The sequence below is a fragment of the Passer montanus genome, unplaced genomic scaffold (genome assembly GCF_014805655.1).
Source record: "Passer montanus isolate IOZ18808 unplaced genomic scaffold, ASM1480565v1 scaffold240, whole genome shotgun sequence".
Taxonomy (NCBI): domain Eukaryota; kingdom Metazoa; phylum Chordata; class Aves; order Passeriformes; family Passeridae; genus Passer; species Passer montanus.
The window spans coordinates 10,794-33,414 of record NW_024367038.1 but is presented as its reverse complement, the minus strand read 5'-3'; the positions used below and the strand labels follow the sequence as shown (position 1 = coordinate 33,414).

General features: G+C 55.5%; 1 protein-coding gene across 1 annotated transcript in view; it reads left to right on the top strand.

The window, feature by feature from the left end:
• The window catches only part of NRF1 (nuclear respiratory factor 1), a 48,160-nt gene extending 28,119 nt beyond the window's left edge, over positions 1–20,041 (top strand). The window contains exon 10 of the mRNA XM_039711189.1: positions 19,350–20,041. Coding sequence (XP_039567123.1) covers positions 19,350–19,513 — 164 coding nt within the window. The 3' untranslated portion in view covers positions 19,514–20,041. The remainder of the gene's footprint in view (positions 1–19,349) is intronic.
• The last annotated feature ends 2,580 nt before the right edge of the window (positions 20,042–22,621 follow it).

Sequence of the window (22,621 nt, the reverse complement as noted above, 5' to 3'; positions counted from 1 at the left end):
ACAGTTTGGCCTTTTGGGGGTGGAAAAACCTCATTTTATTGTCTTTATTTAGCCTGGAGAAGAGAAGGGTCCAGGGAGACCTTGCAGCAGCTTTCCAGTGTGGAATGGGGATTTAGAGGAGTGGGGAAGGGCTTCCCACTGAGGCCAGCCCTGCCTGCCCCGCTAATCCCGCTGGCCCCGGGCTGTCACTGCCAGCCTTGGCTCTGACATCCTGGCCCTGCTGAGGAGGATTTGTCTGCCCACCAGCCGGGTTAAAAATAGCCCCTCCTGTCCCACATCCGGAGCTTCCCCGGGTCCCGTTCCAGGTGTGGGGTGGGACCAGCCCCGCACGGCCCAGCAGGGGCTGCAGGAGGATCCCTCTGGGTTTCCCTGGTGGGAGCACAGGATGGTCATTTCTGGAGACAGTTTGGCCTTTTGGGGGTGGAAAAACCTCATTTTATTGTCTTTATTTAGCCTGGAGAAGAGAAGGGTCCAGGGAGACCTTGCAGCAGCTTTCCAGTGTGGAATGGGGATTTACAGGAGTGAGGAAGGGCTTCCCACTGTCAGAGAGCAGGGTCAGATGGGATTTTGGGAAGGAATTCCAGCTGGGAGCAGGGGGAGGTGCTCACCTGGACAGGAGAAGGCTCCAGGGAGAGCTCAGAGCCCCTGCCAGGGCCTGCAGGGGCTCCAGGAGAGCTGCAGAGGGACTGGGGACAAGGGACAGGACACAGGGAATGGCTGCCAGTGCCAGAGGGCAGCCATGGATGGGATCTTGGCCATGAGGAATTGCTGGCTGGGCTGGAATTGCCAGAGCAGCTGGGGCTGCCCCTGATCCCTGCAGTGCCCAGGGCCAGGCTGGACACTGGGGCTGGAGCAGCCTGGGATGGTGGGAATGTCCCTGCCATGGCAGGGGGTTGGAGCTGGATCTTTAAGATTCCTTCCCACCCAAACCATTCCATGATTCCTGGGGATATTTTGGTGTGACAAGCACTTGGGCTGTTCCAAGGCCTCTCTCCTCTTCACAAGGTGCCTGAGGAGCACCAGGAGCCTCCTGGGTGTTTTTGTGCCCCTGTTCTGTATCCAAATCTCACGTGAAGCCTCCAGGCTGCTCTGTGAGAGCACAGAGGGAGGAATCAGGCTCTAGGAGTGACTCAGCTCCTGATGATGTCCCTAAAAGCCAGCAGCCATTCCTGCTCAGCGTGTCCATGCCAGAGTTCCCAATATCCCCAAGGGAACCCCTTCCCTGGGGCAGGGAGCCACCTCCGAGGCCTTTCCTTGGGCAGCTCCATCCCTTCCATCATTTCTGCTGGTCTCAGGGAGCTGCCAGCCCCTGAATGAGCCGTGCCCTGGCTGGCCTTGTCTCCTGGCTTCTCCCTGACCTCACAGCATGTCCAGCAGCTCCCCTGTCCCCTCCCCTGGTGAGTTTTGCCAGGCATGGCTGTGACCAGGCAGTTGAGCCTCCCAGGCTGCCCAGCTGTCACAGCCCAGGCTGGCCTGCTTTGAGCACAGGCCATTTACCTTCCACGTGTCCTGAATTAGGGGAAATGGACAGGAGGGCTGGGTCTGTTTAAAAATTAAAGCTGATTACAGGGCATTAACAGTACATTTAAAGCAGTAGACAGCAGCCCTCCTCTCTCTCAGCACAGTTGCAATATGTTCCCTTTTGTTCTGGCTGCAGGAGGGAAGGGAGCAGCACTGCTAGCGACTCCAGGCTGGGCAGGATTTCTTCTTTAGCCATAAATTTTGAAAGAGGAGCTGCCTGTTGGCTGGTGCAAGAATTTAAAGCAGGTCTGACTACCTAAAGCAGTTCCCATCTTTGCTGTGCTAACAGGAAGCTGAAGTTCTTTTTGGCTGATCCTGAATTTCCCTTGGAAAATTCAGATGATCTGACACTGTCTTCTGAGTTGGGAAGTTTCATATTTGATGGATCCCAGTTGTTTTTTGTTAAATCCCACAATTTGCCTGGTGACTCTTCATCCCAAAACCAGGAATTACTCAGTCTGGCTGGGAACACTCTGACTGTGAGGCCTGACTGGGATTCCTTGTGGGTTTGGGTTGGGTTTGAAGCCTGTTTGTTTGCTGGATTTCTATGATGTTTTTCCAGGCTTCTGCACCTTCACAGCCCCTCAGGAATTCAGGTGGCTTCAGAAGGAGCTGCTCAGTGCAGGAGGGGTGCTGCAAAGAGGCCTTTGGGCAGGTGAAGGGATGTGTTTGTGTTCCCTGGATCCTGCTTTTCTCTGTGTTCAAGAAACCAAAGCTCCAGGGAGAGCTTCCAGCACATTCCAGGCCTGCAGGGGCTCCAGGAGAGCTGCAGAGGGACTGGGGACAAGGGACAGGAGCCAGGGAATGGCTGCCAGTGCCAGAGGGCAGCCATGGATGGGATCTTGGCCATGAGGAATTGCTGGCTGGGCTGGAATTGCCAGAGCAGCTGGGGCTGCCCCTGATCCCTGCAGTGCCCAAGGCCAGGCTGGACACTGGGGCTGGAGCAGCCTGGGATGGTGGGGTTGGGATGGGATGGGATTGAAGGTCCCTTCCCACCCAAACTGCTCTGGGATTCTGGGATTTGGGACACTCAGAATCCATCCCCAGGGATTTTTATGGAAGTTGGGGATGGAAGAGGGAAGGGAGACCCTTCCTGGTTTCCTGAGGTTCCCAGTGAAACCCCTGGATCCCAAAATTCCTTTCTGGAGTGGAATTGGGGTGGGGATGGATCCAATCCCAGGCTGGGAGAGCTGGGAATGGAGGGAATTCCCTGGCAAGGGAGATTGGGGTGGGATTTTGGGAAGGAGGAATTGCTGGCTGGGCTGGAATTGCCAGAGCAGCTGGGGCTGCCCCTGATCCCTGCAGTGCCCAGGGCCAGGCTGGACACTGGGGCTGGGACATGCAAAACCCCAAGGAATGATTTCCCACTCGTGGTTCTCTCCATGTTTTAGTGCAATCCCATGGGACAAGGAGCTTGGGAAGGACAAAACCCCTCCCAGACAGCAGGAACCCTGCAGGAGCAGGGTGACAGGGACACCTGTGGCTCAGCCAGAGGGATTTGGAGGGGATTTAGGGCAAAAGTCTCCCAAAAGCCACACCGGGAACAGGAATTCCTGTCTAGAGTACAGCTAAAAAAAGGGAAAAAATCAGGAATAAGGTCCTCACTCCCTGTTTAACGGTCACCTCGGTGATGTCTGAGGATGTGCCTGACCCCTGCACACAGGGAAGATAAGGATCACCCCGGGAAGATAAGGATCACTCACAGCCTGGACACGGAGCTGGGTGAGGAAGCAAACTGTCTGCATGCAAGTCCAGGCTGGAAAAACTCCATGCAGCCACGGAACACTTCCCACGGGAGGCAAAGCCCTCCAGCCCGGGGTCACTCACTCCCAGTGACAACATCCTGGAGCAGCAGCAGGGGCTGTCACCGCCCGGCCAGCCCGGGGTGCTGGACTGGGGACACTTCCATGGAGCACAGCTCCCACTCCCTGTGGAATCCAGGGAGCCATGGCTCTGGCAGCTCTGGGGGAGGGTGTTTGTGGGAAGCTGAAATGAGGCAGGTGAAGGAGGGGCCGGTGCTGATCCCCCCACCCTGGCTCGCACCAGCCCTGTGCGATGCAGGATGTCATTATTCCTCAAACCACCTCCTAATCCCGCTCTACCTCTCCCAAATCCCCCTCAGATTCAGGAGTGTTGGAGAGAGCCATCTCCCCTGGACACAGGCCAGGGGCAGTGCCAGGTGCCCTGCCAGGACCTGGGGGTGCAGACTCCCAGGGATCAGGAACGCTGGCAAACCCCTGGCACAGAAAGAGGCTGGAAAATCCCAGGAGCCTGTGGAATGTGGGGCTCTCCCACCACCCCAGATCCTGCAGGAAGAGCCACTTGGAGCCTGCCCACACCCAGCACTTTTGGGATGGCACTCAGCACGTGCCCAGGGAGGATGCCAGGATGCAGGAGTGGTCGGGGAAGAGGGAGCAGCCCGCATGGAATCCCTCTGTCCCGGCAGGCTCAGATCCTGGGAGATCCCCACCACCTCCGCCCAGAGCTGTGCCTGGGAGCGGGCTCGGCACAGCCTGAGCAGAGCCCGCCTGTTCCCTGACCCCGTTCCGAGGGAGAGCTGTGTTTATCTTTGGAAACATTAAGGCAGAAGAGGAAGTAATTAAATCAAAAAAACCCCGCCTGCTTCCGAGAGCCCGGCGCAGGAAAGCGCCGCCGGCCCCGGCGCTCCTGGCAGCAGGACACGGCCAGGGCCTGCAGCTGGCACTGCCCAGCCCTGGCTGCAGCAGGAAGGGCTCCATAAACCCCGGGGACACGGCCCCACAACGCTCAAATCACCTCCCACACCAGGCAGGAGCCACAGGCCCCTCTGGAGGAGCCCTCCAGGAGAACTGGAAGCAGTGAGGGCCCAGGAGCTGCTTTAGGGGATCCCAGGTGACCTCCGAAGGTCCCTTTGGACCTCACACCCTCTGGGGTTCCACCAGGTGACTGTGACACCTGGATGGGGGGACAATGTCCAGGAGGGGCTCCAGGAGAGCTGCAGAGGGACTGGGGACAAGGGACAGGAGCCAGGGAATGGCTGCCAGTGCCAGAGGGCAGCCATGGATGGGATCTTGGGAATTGGGAATTGCTGGCTGGGCTGGAATTGCCAGAGCAGCTGGGGCTGCCCCTGATCCCTGCAGTGCCCAGGGCCAGGCTGGACACTGGGGCTGGAGCAGCCTGGGATGGTGGGGTTGGGATGGGATGGGATTGAAGGTCCCTTCCCACCCAAACTGCTCTGGGATTCTGGGATTTGGGACACTCAGAATCCATCCCCAGGGATTTTTATGGAAGTTGGGGATGGAAGAGGGAAGGGAGACCCTTCCTGGTTTCCTGAGGTTCCCAGTGAAACCCCTGGATCCCAAAATTCCTTTCTGGAGTGGAATTGGGGTGGGGATGGATCCAATCCCAGGCTGGGAGAGCTGGGAATGGAGGGAATTCCCTGGCAAGGGAGATTGGGGTGGGATTTTGGGAATGAGGAATTGCTGGCTGGGCTGGAATTGCCAGAGCAGCTGGGGCTGCCCCTGATCCCTGCAGTGCCCAAGGCCAGGCTGGACATTTTGGGACAGTGGGAGGTGTCCCTGCCATGGCAGGAGTGGCACTGGGTGCCCTTGAAAGGTCCCTTCCCACCCAAAACCACTCCATGGCTCTGTGATTTCTTTGTGACTTTTCATTTGACTTTACCACCACCAACCTTCAGATAAATTCCAGGGGTTTTTCAGCTGATGCTGATGAAATCCCCAACACTTGGCTTTGAGAGCCACACTCTGAGCTTCTCTGGTCCCCTCTGGGTGGCTGGGGCTGTCAGGGCTCTGTGGTCACAGCAGATTTTTGGGGTGTCTGCAGTGGATGGGAATTTTAATCCTTGGACAAGCTCCTGTCTAAAAGAGATGTGGGTGAACCCAGGCAGGACAGGAATGGCAGCCAGTAGAGTTGGCATCTTCTAAACCCATCTGAAAGCATGAGGCAGCATTTCCTTGTCTGCCACTGCTTCCAGTGCAGGGATGGGGTGGAAAGGCTGGAGGTGTTCTTGGAGGGTGCCTGCAAGCAGATCTCAGCAGTGCCCCCCTCTGGGATCCGTGTTGTGGCTCCAGGAGAGGGAATTGCTCTCCTGGCAGGCTGCACCTCTCCAGCCTGGGGCTGTTTCATTTACAGCCCTTGGCTTAGGGAGAAGGGCAGAAATCCAGCTGTGCCCAGCCCTGCATCTCTCCTGATCCATCAGAGATGCTGCTGAGTCCTTTTTCCAGCTCTTTTCCTCCTCCTCCTCCATGCTTAACCTCACCTGGGTCAGAGGCTTGGCAGAGCTTGACCAGCAGAGCTTCTTCAGGGGCTCCAGACAGGGTTGTGGTGCTCCTGAAGGCACCACCAGCCTGGGGAAAGGAGCTTTGTGCCATTTCTGCTGGACATGTCTGTGCTGGGTGTGGAGCTGGACATTCAAAGCCACCAGTGTGGAGCTGGGTGGATGAAGATGAAACCAAAACTGAGACCAGCTCTGCTTTGCTGCTCCTTTCTCCAGGATAAAATTCCCGTGTGGTGCATTCTCCCTGTAGTAACAACTCATTCCAAACTATCTGGAGCGTGTGGCAGCCCCACCTCAGCTTTCTGAGCCCATCTCTGGCAGATCTTGCAGAGATGCCAGGGCAGTTTCGTGCTGCTGGCACCATCTCTGCTCATCCTGCTCCTCCAGGAACCCCAAAGAGAGGCCCCAGCTCTCCCCCCTTGTGAGCTGCTGCCCAGAGAGAAGCTAAATGTGTGCCTGGAGTTCAGGGCAGCTCCTCAGCTGACCCCAGGGCTGAGGATGGGCAGTGCTCCCCACAGCTGGAGCAGCTGGAGCATCTCCCAGTGCAGATTTTGGCTTTCAAGGCCTCCTGCCTCGTCCCCATCTGTGGTGGGAAGGGACAGTGCTGCACCAGGGGCAAGGCTGGGATGTCACTGCTGTGCCCAGCTGTGCTGTGCCACTCCTGCCCCTTGCAGCACCAGGAATTCATCACCTGGGCAGATGCAGAGGGGTCATGAAGCTGCCAGGGTCCCCCTGGCAGGAGCTGCTGTGTTCTGCTGGTGGAGGACAGCAGGGCACAGCTCCTGCCAGCCCTGCCAGGTGCCCTGCTCTGCACCCTCTGCAGTGCAGAGCTGAAAACGTCACTGCTGGGGATGGATGGAGGCTGCCCTGACCCGAGGCCACTTTGGGCCCTTAATGGCTGTCAGGGGGTGCAGGGTGCAATCTGATCCAAATGGGAAGCTGGCTGAAATCCCAGCAAGCTGTCGTGGCTGCAGGAGGCATCTTAGGAAATGAGATGGGCTCTGGGAGCTCCCCCCCCTCCAGGCAGCCCCGGGGAAGGAGAAATGCCCTGCCTGCACCCTGGGGCTGCTCCCTGCACTGAGGTTTGCTGGCTCTTCATTTACCCAGCTCGTGGGCTTTTGTTTTATACCAAAGTTTCCTCCCTGCGGGCCACTTGCGGTTTCTGTTCTCCCTCTCTCCGTGTTCCTCTCTGGAATGTGCTCTCCCCACTTCCTGGATGGACTTCTCCAAGCTCCAGGTGGCTGTTGGCTTTCTTTGCCTTGAAAAGTGCTCAGCCCCTCTTTTCTGAGAGCCTCAGCTGCTTCCTTAGCAGGCTGTGACCTCCCAAGTTCCTCCCAAGCACATCCAGAGGCTCTCTCGGTGCCTGGATTTATCCTCCTCATTGGATCTCTGGAGCAGGGTCTGATTTTAAAGCCTAAAAGCACAGCCCCATCTGTCCTGTGCCTCTGGGGCATAGTAAAGAGCCCTGGTTTTCCTTGTGCACCAGCCCTGCCCTGGCAGAGTGAGGAAAATTAGAAGTTTCAATGAATTTTCTCCAGTGGCTGCACTGAACTTCGAGATTTCTGTTTTCCCCAGTGAAACTCTTTCCTCTTCCTTGATGTTCAGCTATTAAATTTGGGATTGAGGAGGACATTTCCTGCTCTGGGATTGACTGGGGTGTTATTTGAGGCATCAGCAGGTTGAGGAGATGGAGATGTGGTGACCAAGGTGTCCCTTGGCTGGTGACCTTTGGGTGGCTTTGTCCCCGCACTGGTGGGCACCCAAGGAAGAGAAGGCAGATGTGTCACCATAAGGACTCTTCCAGCCCTTTGCTTGGAGCCTGGCCACTGCTCAGCAGTGCCTCAGCACTGGGACATCCCTCCTGTGATGTGGAGTCCAGCTGAGCAGAGGGGAGGAGGTAAAACCCCTCGCCTTGCTCTGTGACCACGGGGAATGCTTTTCCCACAGCCTGGTGTCCCTGTGGGAAGGCAGAGGAGGGCGGTGTGTCTGTCCCTGCAGGGCCCTGGCTCCCAGTGACCTTCTCAGCTCACGGAGACAGCTTGGCTTTGCTGTAAAGCAGCTCATGTGACAGCAGTAATCCTCAGCAGGGAAACAGCTGTGCAGGAAGATTCCAGGGAATCGCCCTATTTTCCCTGCTCCCCACACAGGGCCAGCCTGGGAGAGGCTGCACAAGCCCAGCCCCACTGGATGGCTCTGGGGCCATCCCTGAAAAGCCAGGTCAGGAGCCCTCACTCCCAGGATTCCTCCTGGGAGCCCTCGTGGAGCTGCAGAACAGGTTCCAAGAATTTTACAAAAGCCATTTCTCCTCAGGTGGTTTCCTCTGAATATTTTCCAAAACCACGAGTGGCATTTTTAAGCCTGATTTTGACTTCTGCCTCCCACCCTCCATATCTTTTGGCATCATTTATTCCCTCACAGTTACAGAAATTCCTCTCTGTGGGTGACACTTTCTGGTGGCTCATGTGGACCCTCTTCTGCTCCTGGGACACCCGATGGACTTTTTGCCACCTGCCCATGGGAAGTTCAGTTCTGAGGGAGCACTAGCTTGGAATTAGTTTGAAATTAATCATGGGTTTATTATTCCCATCCCCAGCTCACAGACTGTAGCAACCTTCCTTTCCCTGTGGGTTTGCCACAGATCCCTGAACTTCCCCATCTCCCTTTTCCCCACGATTTTAACCTTGCAAACCTCCCAGGGGAAGTTCAGCGAGTGTGTGCTGGTGCTGACAAGTCCGAGGGGCTGCTGACAGCTAAAGCAGGTGGTTTCAGCCTGGGACCCAGGTTCCTGCACCTCACAGGCAGCAGTTCCCCCCAGTTCCCTGCAGGAATGAGGGGCCTGGCACCAGGCAGGCAGCAGTTGCTTCGTAGCCGTGGAATCCCTGGGTTTCTGGAGCAGAAAGCACCAGCAGGGTGTTTGTGGCTGCAGTAAATTGTCCAGCAGTGGCCTGAGACAATCCCTTATTCCATGTAAGCCACAGCCCAGCCCTCAGGAAGCACCATCTGTTCCTGTGGCCTGGGGCAGATTTGAGCACCAGCCCTGGCAGTGAAAGGCTCTCTGCTATTCCCCAGGGCCGCCTGATCTCTTCCCTTCCACCTCTTCCCATCAGGGGGAAAAAACCAAAAACCCCAAAGCTTTGTACTGCCAGGCATTAGGGGAGCTCTAATGGGTGTGTCAGTTGGGACTGCTGCGTGTAAGTGGTGGACATGGAGCTAATGGAAGTGGGATTTATTGCTGCCATCGATGGGGGGTGTTCAGCTCCTTTGAAGTCGCAGGGATCAGCAGCCAGGGGGGTTTCTGTTCCATCAGAGCCAGCAGTGAGTCTGGGCCCTGTTATTTCCCATTGCTCTGACCCTTGGATGAGTTAGGATGTCCTTCTCAGGGGTTCCTGGTGCGTTCTCTCAAAAAAAATTAGAGTTGTGTTTCCAAATAGGAATTTGATGTTAAGAGGTTTGAAGTCCAGCAGAAAATGAAGACTTGGACTCGGTCAGGTTTTAGGTCTCTGTGTGTTTGCTGCTGTTGGCGTTGTGCTGCCTCACCTGAGGGCCTCCCATCTGAGCCAGAGCTGTGGGAATTTGGGCCTGAATCATCCCAGCAAATAAAAACCAGAATTCTCCAGCCACCACCACCACAGCTCTCTCATTTTCCAGCCTGTTCTGTCTGCCTGGGAAGGGACAGGGGACAGGACAGGCTCTTGCCCTGCTTGATTCTCCTCACAGATTTTGTCTGTGCGGCTCCATGTGCCACAAATCTCCACTTTGCACATCCAGGGTGAGACCCACAGGGACAAAACAGCTGGAAATCTCCTTTTTGGGAAAACAAACTCATCCCTCTCCCTGCACCCATCGTTGCTTTCTCTTGGTGTGCAAGGGGCTCTTCCAATCCCCAGGCCTGGATGGCTGGAGCACAAAAGTTCTGTGCCTTCAGTCTCCAGGCCAGAGCCCAAACTTTGTGTTTTTAGCACCAGATGTGCAGAGTTTAAAAGGCAGGAATCTGCCAGAGGCAGCAGCATTCCAAGGATAAATACTCTGAGGAGAGCGAGGTGGGAACCCATCTCACCTGCCGGGCAGCGGGAGACTGTGGTGTACAAAAAAGAGGAATGTGGACTGTAAAAACTTGCTCTTCACATGAAAAGTTCCACATCTGAGCTGTGTTTTTGCTGTGATTTATTGCTTACCTCGTTGAGGATGGGCCAGGTCCTGCCTGGGGGAAGCTGTGCCAAATGTGTCCCTTGTCCTATAAAGGACAGGCTGTGGACACCAAACCCAGGGCACTGCTGCAGGAGGGGAGGTGCTGCTTTGGAGCAGGGATGCTTTTCTAGCTGGATTTGGAGGCTGTGCTTTCAGGAAAAGGGGGAAAGGAGCCTTCAGGTGCATTTCCAGCCCTTCTCCCCTGAGGAAAAAAGCCAAACTTACCTCCTGGTAGCTGGGCAGGACCTAGAGCGAGGTGAGGCTCCAGCAGATCACCACAGCTGCAGCTTTCCATGTCAAGCTTTAAATGCCTTCCCAAGGAATTATCCTCCTCCAGAGGCTCTGCTGGGGGGCTCGTGCCACCTCTGTAGGGTTAAGAGCACAGAATCCCCTGGCACAGAGGCACTGATGGGGCACGGGGGGAGAACCCGAGGCGCTGGGCCCGCCGCTTGGCCATGAATGTGCACCCTGTTGTGGCAGGGAGGGCTCCTGAGGAGCAAATCAGCAAAAAATGCTGGGAAAATGGCTTTTAGATGGAGCCAGGGCCTATCTGGTTACAGATTGCCTTTCTGCCAGCACAATGGCTGCTTTATGTCCCCATGTGCTCAGCGCTCTGTAGGATGTGCCCGCGCCCGTGCTCGCATGGGATCATCAGCCCTGCTGAAACCCTCCGAGCCCTAAAATCACCTGGGGCTCCTCCCAGGCCCCAAGGAGTGCCTGCTTTCATGAACTCCCCAGCCTCGTGCTCCTGGGATGTGTGGGAATTGTACCTTGGCAGCCGTTTCTGCTCCTCGTTTGTCTCTCGTGGTGGGAATTGTGGAGAGCTTTGTTGGAGGTGGCCTGAGCTTCTCCGTGATGGATTTCAGTGTAGGCTTTCCTCAGTGGGCCTCTCTGGGCCAGTTAAACATCTAAATGTTGGTGAAATATCTGGCAGTGCCTTATTCTTACCTCCCACTAACACGCTTAATGTTCTGTATGGAATTAGAAATATTTCAGTTGCTCTGCCCAATATTGGGGTGCTGCTCCTGTGGGGGCACTGAGTTTTTGCACTCCCCCAGTAAACCACAGGATGCATTTCCTACTTATTCTTACCTCCCACTAACACGCTTAATGTTCTGTATGGAATTAGAAATATTTCAGTTGCTCTGCCTAATGTGGGGGCACTGAATTTTTGCACCCCCCAGTAAACCACAGGATGCATTTTCTCTAAGTACATAAATCCCCCTCTCAGCTGTAGCCTCTCCCCTTTTACACTTGCATTTCATTGTCAGGCATCCTAGCAGCAGACTATTCATGCTGCCAGTGGAACATGGCAGAGGGTTCATCAGGTGAGTGGATTTTTGTGGTGGTAGGTTGGAATCTTGGGATTTAGCTGGTTTTGCACCTTTAGGTCCCTCTTGGTGTTTCTTGGGGTTAAAGGGGCTCTGTCTGTCTGGTTTTTGTTCCTGGGCACCATTTGGGGTTGAGATGCCTTTGGGATGTGGTGATAGCACTCAGGTAATAAAATGGTTTTGTAATTTTAGGTGCTGCCCTGCCATGCTTCACACAGTAGCCATTAATAAAAACCTGTGGAAAATACAGGACACTAAAAGCTGTTTAAAAAAGCAGGATAAGAATCCATCTCTTCCTCTGGGAGAGCCCCTGGGGATGTTAAAAGCATAACAGGGCAGTCAGCAAAGTATTTATGGAAGAATCTACCGGGGATCCCTTTGAGGTGAATGTTCAGAATCTCCTTCATGGGTTTGACACCTGATTCCTGGGAGGAGGAACAGGCTGATTTATCCTGAGGGGTTTCCTCTCCCTTCCTGAGGAGCTTGGCACAGATAACCCCTGTCTGCCCCATGTTTTGTACCAGCAGATCGTGGGGGAAGCAGAGCCCAGCTGGACTTGGGGCTTGGACTTTCTCTATTTTTATCTGGGTTTCGTGTGGAGATGATTGACCACGATAGACTTGTAATCTTCTCAGGTGTGTCCACGCCAAAGCCAGCTCATCACAGAGGCTTAGACAGGTTATTCTCTAAGCTTCCAGCCCTGGAGCCCAGGAAAAACCTTCCTTCCCACGGGCAGACACATTCCCTGGGTTTGTCACCTCTCCTTAGTGACAAATTTAAGGTGCCACACCCTGGAGACCCAGCACTGGAGGGGCAGGTCTGGGTGAGGACTGAGCTTAAGCAGGGACAGTTTAATTCTGCCTCAGGTGATGCCCAGGGCCTGTTCTCCAGCTCTAAATTCACCCCTTGAAGGGGACAGGAGGGGACAGATGGCCTCAGGTAAGACAAAAAGTGTGGAGCTAATCCACCCCCAGGACACCAAACTGCTGTTCTGCTTTTCCCAAGCACCCTTTTCTTGGCAGTTTTTCCATCAGAAAAAAATGGAAAACCTGTGATTTCAGATTGTTTCCCATGTTAAACATCATTGCAAGTTTTTTTCCTCCTGGGACTGTCCTTGCTGCAAAGACAGAGGTCCATGGCACTGGTGGCACCAGTGAGGGACACGTTTGTCACCACTGCTGCAGACTGAGGGGCTTTGCTGTGCCAGGGAGGAGTCTGGGCATCAGGCTGGCTCACTGGCATCTCCCTCTTTCCATGGAAGTGCCGAGGCTCCAGAGGAGATCATTCCTGTAAATCAGGAGTTCCAGCCCTGGGGTTTTTGTCTCAAAGTGCCACAACCTTAAAAGAAGTCCAAAAACTCCCTAAGCATCCAAAACAAACCCCAAAAACTCAAAGCCCCCATAAAAGATCAGGAAGAAATAAGGGAGATTAGGCCAAAGATGTTTCAGGTCTTGGCTAGGCCATGGCCCTTCCCTCCTCATAGGGATGAAGAAAACAGGGATGTCCCAAAGATGCTGGTGCTCCCAGCTGGGGAAGGAAGGCTGGTCCCTGACTGAGATTTGGAGGTAAACCTCACATTTGGATGTTTGGATTTTATTTAAAACAATACCTTGTTGCAAAATCCCAACATTCTGCTGAAGCTGAGTGGGTGGGAGGAAGGTTGAGCTGTGTCAATGTGGTGTTGCCTCCCTGACCTGCCCTGTTCTGATGGGTGGGATGTCCTGGATCAACCATGGCTTTAGGGGTCACTGAGACAGCAACTCCTGCTGCCCCGAGTGGGCAGAGAAGGAAAACTCCCTGCAGCAATCCAGAGGAACCAGAATCCCCCACTGGAGCAGTCAGGTTGGAGAAGATCTCCAAGGTCACTGTGCCTGATCCTGCTCTGTCAGCCCAGAGCCCTGAGTGCCACATCCAGAGGAACCAGAATCCCACACTGGAGCAGTCAGGTTGGAGAAGATCTCCAAGGCCACCGAGTCCCAGCTGTGCCTGATCCTGCTCTGTCAGCCCAGAGCCCTGAGTGCCACATCCAGCATTCCTTGGAAAGCTCAGGAAAGAACGAGTCACTGACAGTGGTGACCCCCAGGGACAGCCTGAGGTGAGCTGTGACCCTGGAGCTGTGGTGGATGCAGGGAAGGAGGCAGAGACTGCAGGGCTGCATCCTGTGCAGCTGTGGATGGGAATGTTGGGTCTCATCTGCTGCATTTATCTTCCATTTTAAGGAAAAGTCAGGGCTATGAGGTAACTTAATTGATTCGACTTTGATATCAAAGCCTGAGGTGCCTCATTAAATTGTTCTTTAATGGGGTTTTGAGCTCCTGAAAAGACAGATGGAGGAGGATCTTGAACGAGGACCGCAGCTTTTTGCAGATAATTTGGTGGAGAAGCCTCCATGTTTTGCCCTGGCTGGCACAGAGGTTCTATAGGGAAGAGCTGGGACTTGTGAGCCTGGAAAGTTCTCAGAGCTTACATCACTGCATGGGGGTTTTGAGATTTGTCAGTGTCACAGAATCCAGAGCAGCTTGGGTTGGGAGGGACCAAAGATCATCCTGTCCCAGCCACACCTCCCACTGTCCCAGGCTGCCCCAAGCCCCGTCCCAGCTGGCCTTGGACACTTCCTGAGCCATTTCAGATGGGAAAAATCCTTCCAATTATCATCCTGAGAGATGTCAGTTAATCATTGATGCTCTTGCAGCTGAGGTGGTAAAAGATGGAGAGCTGAGCTTTCAGTTCATCTTATCTTAAACCAAGTGCCCACGTTGAGAGATGTCCTGTGCTGCTCTGCCCCTGCTGAGTGTGGTGGGACTCCTGAAGTGCTTTGTTTCTGAGGCTGCCTCTGGGTGAAATCCCTTCCGTGGTGTCATGTCATGCCTTGAGGGACACGTTTCCTTGGCACCTCAGGGTTTGTCAGGGTAGCAGCTCACTCTGAGAGCTCTCGTTTCAGCTGCTGTGGCTGCACCTTGTTAGAAACTGGTTTATCTCCCTGAAAATGCACCCTGGTGCCCGCTGACTGTCCCCCTCCTCCACCTCTTGAGGGCCTCTCCAGTCAGCTCTCCAGAAGGGAGCTGGTCAAGAGGATATTTTTTTTAAATCTTCACAATTCCCAGTCAAAGGAAACATCTGATAAAAATCAGTTGTGGGACATTTTAACGTTTGTGCTGAGCAGCGTTGGCAGTAACACTCCAGGTGGTGTCCAAAAGTGCATTTGGGGAGGACAGAAATGGTTTTGCTCCAGGATTCTGTAGGACCAGCCCCTTTCCTGAGCCAGCCTCGGTCTTACTTCCTCTAAAGCACCTCCAGTGACAGAGACTTTGCTCCAGAGCTTCACCAGCCTTGTGTTCAGCTGTTGTCTGGGATTTTTTCCACTCCCTAAGTGCAGGTTTCCATGCTGCACTTCAATTCCTGTCTTACAGGGGGAAAGACAGTCAGAAAAGATGATTATTCTCTACTCACCTGCATCAGCCTTGATGTTTTCACACCTGGGAATGCAGACCAAAGCATGCCCAGTGCCCCTGTGTTGTGCTGCCCACCAAGGGCAAACATTTCATTTTCTGGAGGTCTTCTGGCTTGATTTTTTTTCTTTTTTCTTTTTTGTGTGTATTGAAACCTACTCGTTCTGAATGATTGACAAGAACTCTTCCATCACATCTTCCAAAGTCACCCTTGGCTCTGCGAGGAGCGTGGTGATGAGGTGGCATCTGCTGCCCTGTGTGCTGGGGCCCTGTGGAGCATTCCTGAGCACAGGAATTGCTGCTGGATTCCTCAGGCCTGCCTCCAGGGGAGGGGAAGGAGAAGGTGCAGGAGCGTCTGCCACGAAAGGCTTCAGCAGGATGGTCCAGCACAGTTTGCGCTGGTGTCCCCCCAGTGCTGATGGAAACAAACTCCTCTGAAGGAGTTGGACGTCAACAGCCAAGGAATTCCAGTGGAAAATTCCACTTTTTTCAGCCTTTTCCCTTTGGTGCTGAAACAGGGCTGAGGGGCTGGTGGGATCACTGGGATGACTCTGCAGTGCTCACAGCTGGCAGCACTCAGGCCTTTGGTGTCCAAAAACCAGAGCAAGGAGTCAGCCTTGGCCTCGGGAGCCACTGGATCCCCAGTAGCAGCACCAGCCAAAGTTTGGGTGTTCACCAGGTGATGCTGCCTTGCTCCAAACCAGACCATGTCCTGTGCTCTCTGAGGGGCTCCAAGGTGATGGCTCAAGTCCTTGTGCATCTTCCATTTTGTCCCATAAAAGAACTCCCAAAAGCAATAGTTCTGTGCTGCTCCATGACCTGACTCGTGTCCCTCCTCCTCCTCCATGCCCAGCAGTGTTTCTTGTGGCATCACAACCCATAAAGTCCCCTCAGGGAACAGCTCCACTCTTGGGTTCTTCCCTCAAGCACGAGGGTGCTGAGAAGGTTTTCCCACCATCTCCCAGCTGCCTGGAGCTGGCTCCAGGAGAGGAGGGGAATTGTGGGTGCCTTCACAATGGGGAAGCAAAGGCACAGCCTGGCTGCATCTTCCTGGGAGCCCGTGGGCACGGTTTGTGCTGCTCTGTGTGTGGTCCATCACCTCTGCTGCTGTCCCTGCCGGGCAGGAGCTGGTCTGAGCAGCCACGGCTTCCTGCGGGATCCTGTTCTGCTCCACTTTCTTTGCAGGAACGTATTTCCCAAAGACTCGAGAAGTTGGTTTGGATGTTTGGAGGGGTTTTTTTTGTCTAATGGATTTCCTGTTTTTAATACAATTGAAAGGGTCTGAAATCCATGCTTTAGATTAACATATGCCAGCTAGATTAGGGCTAATCAGGGCGCAGGCCTGAGCAGATGCAGCGCGGGGCCAATCCCAGACCTGATTACAGCATCTCAGTGCTTTAATCGTCTCTCTCCCAAGGGCGATCAGCCCTGCTCTAATGCCCAGCAGGCTCGGAGCCTCTGCTGCTGTGGTTTGTTCCCACCCCTGGCAGCAAGGGCCGCCACGTCAGCCGCTGAGGCGATTTGCGCTAATCGCAGGCAGAACGGGATCCTCCTCTCAGGGACACCTCCCTGCTCTCCCAGAGATGGCCGAGCCCTGCCTGAACCAACTCCCCCTTCCCCAGCACCCCCTTGGCTGCCAGGGCTCCCCAGCCCCGGTTTGGGCAGTTTGGGCAGCACGGAGGGATGGTGGCTCGGGCGCCGCGCGGGCTGGTGGTGGCTCTGCTGCCTGGGCTGTCCATGCTTCATCTGCTCTGGGCTAACAACCCCAGAAAGCCAAAGGGCTTAGGTGGCTTCTTGGTCTGGAGTGGGGATTTGAGGTGCACGCCAGGCCAGAGCTCCGGCTCCTGCCTGAGCTGGGATGTGCTGTGCTCCCCCTGGGAGATTTTCTCCAGCAGGGCTGAGCCTGAGCTCTGCTCTCTCGTTTCTTCTGTTGCCTGAAATTCCCCGAATGCCCCAGGAGCTGGGAGCCTCCTCCTGACTCTGTGCCTTTCGTGGCAGCCACTGCTGAACACCCAAGCAGGGAACCAGTTCCTTGAGGGGCCTGGGGAATGTGGCCACGACCCCTCGGGCTGGGGGACGTGTGGGCTGTGCCCACGGCGTGGTGGCTCTGCTGCCTGGGCTGTCCATGCTTCATCTGCTCTGGGCTAACAACCCCAGAAAGCCAAAGGGCTTAGGTGGCTTCTTGGTCTGGAGCGGGGATTTGAGGTGCACGCCAGGCCAGAGCTCCGGCTCCTGCCTGAGCTGGGATGTGCTGTGCTCCCCCTGCGAGATTTTCTCCAGCAGGGCTGAGCCTGAGCTCTGCTCTCTTATTTCTTCTGTTTGAAATTCCCTGAATGCCCAGGAACTCCTGACTCTGTGCCTTTCATGGCAGCCAAGCAGGGAACCAGTTCCTTGTTTGGGCCTGGGGAATGTGGCCACGACCCCTCGGGCTGGGGGACCAGGACACTTCCCAGCCACGGAGCGCGCTGGGACCCCGGGGGAGGATGCTGGGGTCACCCACCTGCCAGCACGATTAACTCCTAAGCTTTCCTGTCTGCACACAGAGTTATCCCAGGACACAGAGCCGCCCCTGTTACCAAACCCGTGTCCTTGGGGCAGAGCTCTGCTCGCTGCTCCTCAGCCCACAGGGATTGTGCTGCTTTTTTGGGAAAGCCTGGTGTCCTGGCAGGGCTGGCCATCCGTCCTGTGCTGCTGCTGGAAGGATTTGTTGACCTCAAAAAGCTGTTTTTTCCCCCAGCAGAGGTGTGGGTAGTTTCTGAAATGTCTAAATGATCTCTCTTGGCCAAGCAAAGGTGGAGGTGGGCGCAGGGACAACCCTGGAGTACAACGATGGAGTTCCTCCTCCAGCCTGCAGGATTTGCCATTCCCCTCCCCTGCCCAGCTCTGTTGAGTGCTCCTTGCTATTTTTCCACCTCTTTCCACCTTTCCCACCACAGTGACCCTGAGGGGCCTGCTTGTTTTGGTGTCACCTTGGTTGGTGTTTCCTGGCTCACCAGGCTCCCTTTGGCACTGCAGCCTGAGCCTTTGCCAGCTCCATCCTCAGCCTGCATCCTCAGATCCATTCCTGAGCCTTGGGAAAAGCTGCTCCTGCTTAGCTGGCCCCATCCACGACTGGGGAAGGGCTGAGGAAGGGGGATTGCTTTCCTTTCTGTGTTCTGTGTGTCACATCCACCGTGGAGAGCCTGGGGGCTCACCCAGGAGCCAGGAGCAGGTCTGGCCTGGCCAGGGCTTGTTGGGCAGAAGGACCTGGCTGGGACGGAGAGGGAGCAGGACGAAGGGAGTTGTGGTGGAGAGGGGTTCTGAGGGGCTCATGGATGCACAGCAGTGGGATCCCCTCACGTGCCACCAGTGGGGAGGTGTTGGGGTGAGCTGCAGAGTTACAGGGCATGGGAGAAGCCAAGTTGATCCCCTCCTCAGCCCCACAGGTCCCAGTTCTGGGCATATCAAGTGGAAAATGCATGTGGGGAGCGTGTTCCTCATCTGTGGGGGATCCCTGGTGGGCTGTGGGGGATCCCTGGTGGGCTGTGGGGTGGGTGGGAGCAGTCCCTGCCTCCAGGAAAACTCGGCCTGCTGGGTTTGGCTGAGCAGCTCCCTGCTGTACCCCCCAAAGCGTGGCTGGGCTGGGTTCCTCCCCCAAAAATGATGTTATTTCTTTCCTCCTCATCCTCATTCCCTCCCTGCAGCCGCACAGCCCCGGGGTGTGGGCCCCAAGGTGCTGCCACCCCTCTGAGCCCCATCCCATCCTGCTGGCTCCAGGAGGGCAGGTCCAGCTCAGGGAGGGCACCAAGGACAGATCACCCACCCAGCCTGGGCCCTGCCCTCCCTGACTCCTGCTTTTCATGGACACACTCCTGGAATGGTTTGGCTGGGAAGGAGCTTTAAAGATCATCCAGTTCCAACCCAAACCACGGGCAGGACACCTCACGTTAGCCCAGGTTCCTCCAAACCACATCCAGCCTTGGGCACTGCAGGGATGCAGGAATTGCTCATGGCCAAGATCCCATCCATGGCTGCCCTCTGGCACTGGCAGCCATTCCCTGGCTCCTGTCCCTTGTCCCCAGTCCCTCTGCAGCTCTCCTGGAGCCCCTGCAGGCCTGGAATGTGCTGGAAGCTCTCCCTGCATCCTCCCCTTCTCCAGGAAGGATCCAGGAGAGTGGATCCAGAGCAGAGCGGCTCAGCCCTGGAGCAGCTCCGGGGCCTCCTCTGGGTCCCCCCAGCCTTTCCAGCTCCTCACAGCTCCCACCCTCCTCCAGGAGGGAGAACCCCAAATCCCCCCCGCGCCACAGCTCCCCCCCTCCTCCAGGAGGGGAACCCCAAATCCCCCCCGCGCCACAGCTCCCCCCCTCCTCCAGGAGGGGAACCCCAAATCCCCCCTGTCCCACAGCATCCCCCCCTGCTCCAGGAGGGAGAACCCCAAATCCCCCCTGTACCACAGCATCCCACCCTGCTCCAGGAGGGATAACCCCAAATCCCCCTGTACCACAGCTCCCACCCTCCTCCAGGAGGGTAACCCCAAATCCCCCCGTGCCACAGCAGCCCCCGTCCCCGCTGCCTGTGACCCCCGGTGTCCCTTGTGTCCCGCAGGGCTGGTGCAGATCCCGGTCAGCATGTACCAGACGGTGGTGACCAGCCTGGCGCAGGGCAACGGCCCCGTGCAGGTGGCCATGGCGCCGGTGACCACGCGCATCGCCGACACGGCCGTCACCATGGACGGCCAGGCCGTGGAGGTGGTGACCCTGGACCAGTGACCCCGGCCCCCTCGCCTGCTCTCCTCCACTCTTTTTTGTTCTACGCCTCTCCAGAGATGCAATCAGGTTGGCATTTGAGTCTCCCGGCTTTGGAAATGAAAAAGGTTTTTTTTGACCTTTTTTCTTTTTTTTTTTTTTTTTTAAATCGAGAAAAATAGAAAAAAAAAAAAACACAAACAGAAAAACAACCAGATCCTGGCAGAGGATGTGTGTAAAGTGCATTTTTCTAGCGCCACTCTGCTCTCGGAGGAACGAGAAGCCAAATTGTGACGGGACTTTGATTCTGAGGAGGTTGGAAAGAAAACGAAAATGAAAATAAAGCAACCCTTTACGCCCCGTTTTCCCCCACGTGGGATCGAGCAGGAGGAGGCTGGGGGGCAGCACGGACACCCTCAGCCAGCACCGACCTCGACAGCAAATTAGGTATCAAAGATTTTAATATGGACTTTTATATTCCAAAAAAAAAAACCCGCCCTGGAAAAACAAAAACACAAAAAAAAAAAAAAAAAAAGGAAAAAAAAAAAAAGACTCCTCTCCTGGGAAGAAAAAAAAGAAAATAAAGTGCATGTGTGACTGCAGGGGGTGCAGAGCTCCCGAGGGACGCCGCCCTGCCAGGAGCTGCCGGAGGATCCCGCTCGGCTCCCCTTGGTGCACACTGGAGACCTGTTCCTCCTCCTCTGCCCTCGTACCTGCCATTTTAGATCCTTGGGGTTGGTTTGAGGTTTTTTTTCCTTTATTATTATTATTATTGTTGTTGTTGTTGTTGTTATTATTATTATTTCGTGGCTCTAGACCGGAGCGGAATTGCCTCTAAAGGGGCTCTGGCTGTGTGTCCCCCTTTCCCCAGCACATTCCTGGGATTTCCCCCTGAAAGGAGCCAGCTCGGGCTCCCCCCGTTCCTGCTGCCACCCCGACCTCTCCTCCTGCAGCTCCTCCAGGAAAAGCTTTGCCTGCAGGGGGGATGCGAGCGAGACCCTTCCCTTTGGGGGCCCCGTCCCCCCTGCCCGTCCTGCTCCTGCCCAGCACGGTTTTAACCCCAAAATCCTTCCCAGGAGGGTTCCAAAAGCCTTTGGGGTGGGGTGGGGTGCTTTTGGGGGGGCAGATTTTATTCAGCATCCCCTCGTGCCCAACCAAACCCACCCTTCCCGCAAGCACTTCCCGTGGGATTTCATTTTTGGGGTTATTTTGGGGGTTTTTTATTATGATTTCCAGGTGGCCGTTCAAGTTCTGCCTTCGAGGAAGTTTTCAGATTCTTGTATTTACTTGTTTTATATGGGGGAAAAAAAAGAAAAACCCACAAAAACAAACCTATCAAACGTTCTTTGTATACAGTTCTTGGGTCCTTTTTCCGAGGGGAGGGAGATCTTTCCATAGAAACTGTCCTGGTTCTCCAATTTCCGAAGTTTTTTGGGTTTGTTTTTGTTTTCTAATGATTATTTTTTTATCGTCGTTGTGAAGATGTCGGTGGCTTTCCAAGTCAGTGTTTCTTTGGCGATGAAATGAGGTTCTTTTAATCCCCCCCCCCCAAAAAAAAAAGACAAAAACCAGGCAAATAGCAGAGCATGGACCCCCCCTTGTTTTCCCGGTGTCTATTATTGCCTCATTCAATAAATTGTTACAAATGTGTCTACCCGGCTGTCCAGCTCTCCTGTTTTGGGGCATTTGGGGGCACTTTTGGGAATATTTGCCATCAATCCCTTCCTGTGGCTGTTTTGGGCTTTGGTCCCTCCCCGCTCCCGTGCTGGGGCTGGGGAGGAGAAGCTGAGCATCACCAGGATGGTTTTGGGGTTTAATCCTTTTTTTGATGAAATTTATCTCATTTTCACCTTCCAGCACCAACCCCGGGGTGCCAGAGCATCCCCCCACGCTCCCCCCCAGGGGCTGAGCTGCCTTTTGGGGTGAATTCCTCCATTTCCAGCCCCTTCTCACCCCGATGGTTTTTTTGGGGAGTGCAAACCCAAAAAGGAGGAGGCAGGAAACGCAGGGCTGGGTTCCAGCAGCTTTATTGAAGGGTGGTGGCTGCATCCAGGGGGTCCTGCGGGGCTCCTGGGGCACAGGAGGAGCAGGAAAAGCTGGAAGGAGCCGGAGAGGGAGGACGGGAGCCATGGGGCCGCTTCCCGGGGATGCTCCCAGGTGTTCCCACCGGCTGGGGCACTGCGGGGGTCACCTGGGCTCCGGGGACCTCTGGGGACCCCAGGACAGCCCAGGCCAGGCTGGGGGGGCCCAAAGGGGCCCCGGGTGTGGCAGCAGGGCCGGGGGAGGGGGCTGGGCCCGGCAGACGCTGCTGGGGGTTTTAATCTTCGTTAATCGGCCTTTAATGAGCAGAGAGGGGCCTCAGCTGGGGCAGCTCCTGCAGCCCAGCACCCACAGCCCGCACCCTACTGGGACAGACTGGTGACCTGCATCCCATACTGGGACAGACTGGGAACCTGCATCCCATACTGGGACAGACTGGGAACCTGCATCCCATACTGGGACAGACTGGTGGGGCTGGAGCCTGAACCAGTAACCTGCATCCCATACTGGGACAGACTGGTGGGGCTGAACCCATACTGGGAGGGACTGGTGGGGCTGCACCAGTAACCTCCATCCCATACTGGGACAGACTGGTGGGGCTGCAGCAGTAACCTCCATCCCATACTGGGACAGACTGGTGGGGCTGCAGCAGTAACCTGCATCCCATACTGGGACAGACTGGGAACCTGCATCCCATACTGGGAGAGACTGGTGGGGCTGGAGCCTGAACCAGTAACCTGCATCCCATACTGGGACAGACTGGTGGGGCTGGAGCCTGAACCAGTAACCTGCATCCCATACTGGGACAGACTGGGAACCTGCATCCCATACTGGGAGGGACTGGTGGGGCTGGAGCCTGAATCAGTAACCTGCACCCCATACTGGGACAGACTGTTTGGGCTGCACCAGTAACCTCCATCCCATACTGGGAGGGACTGGTACCTGCATCCCATACTGGGACAGACTGGGAACCTGCATCCCATACTGGGAGGGACTGGTGGGGCTGGAGCCTGAATCAGTAACCTGCACCCCAGTAACCTCCATCCCATACTGGGAGGGACTGGTGGGATGGAGCCTGAACCAGTAACCTGC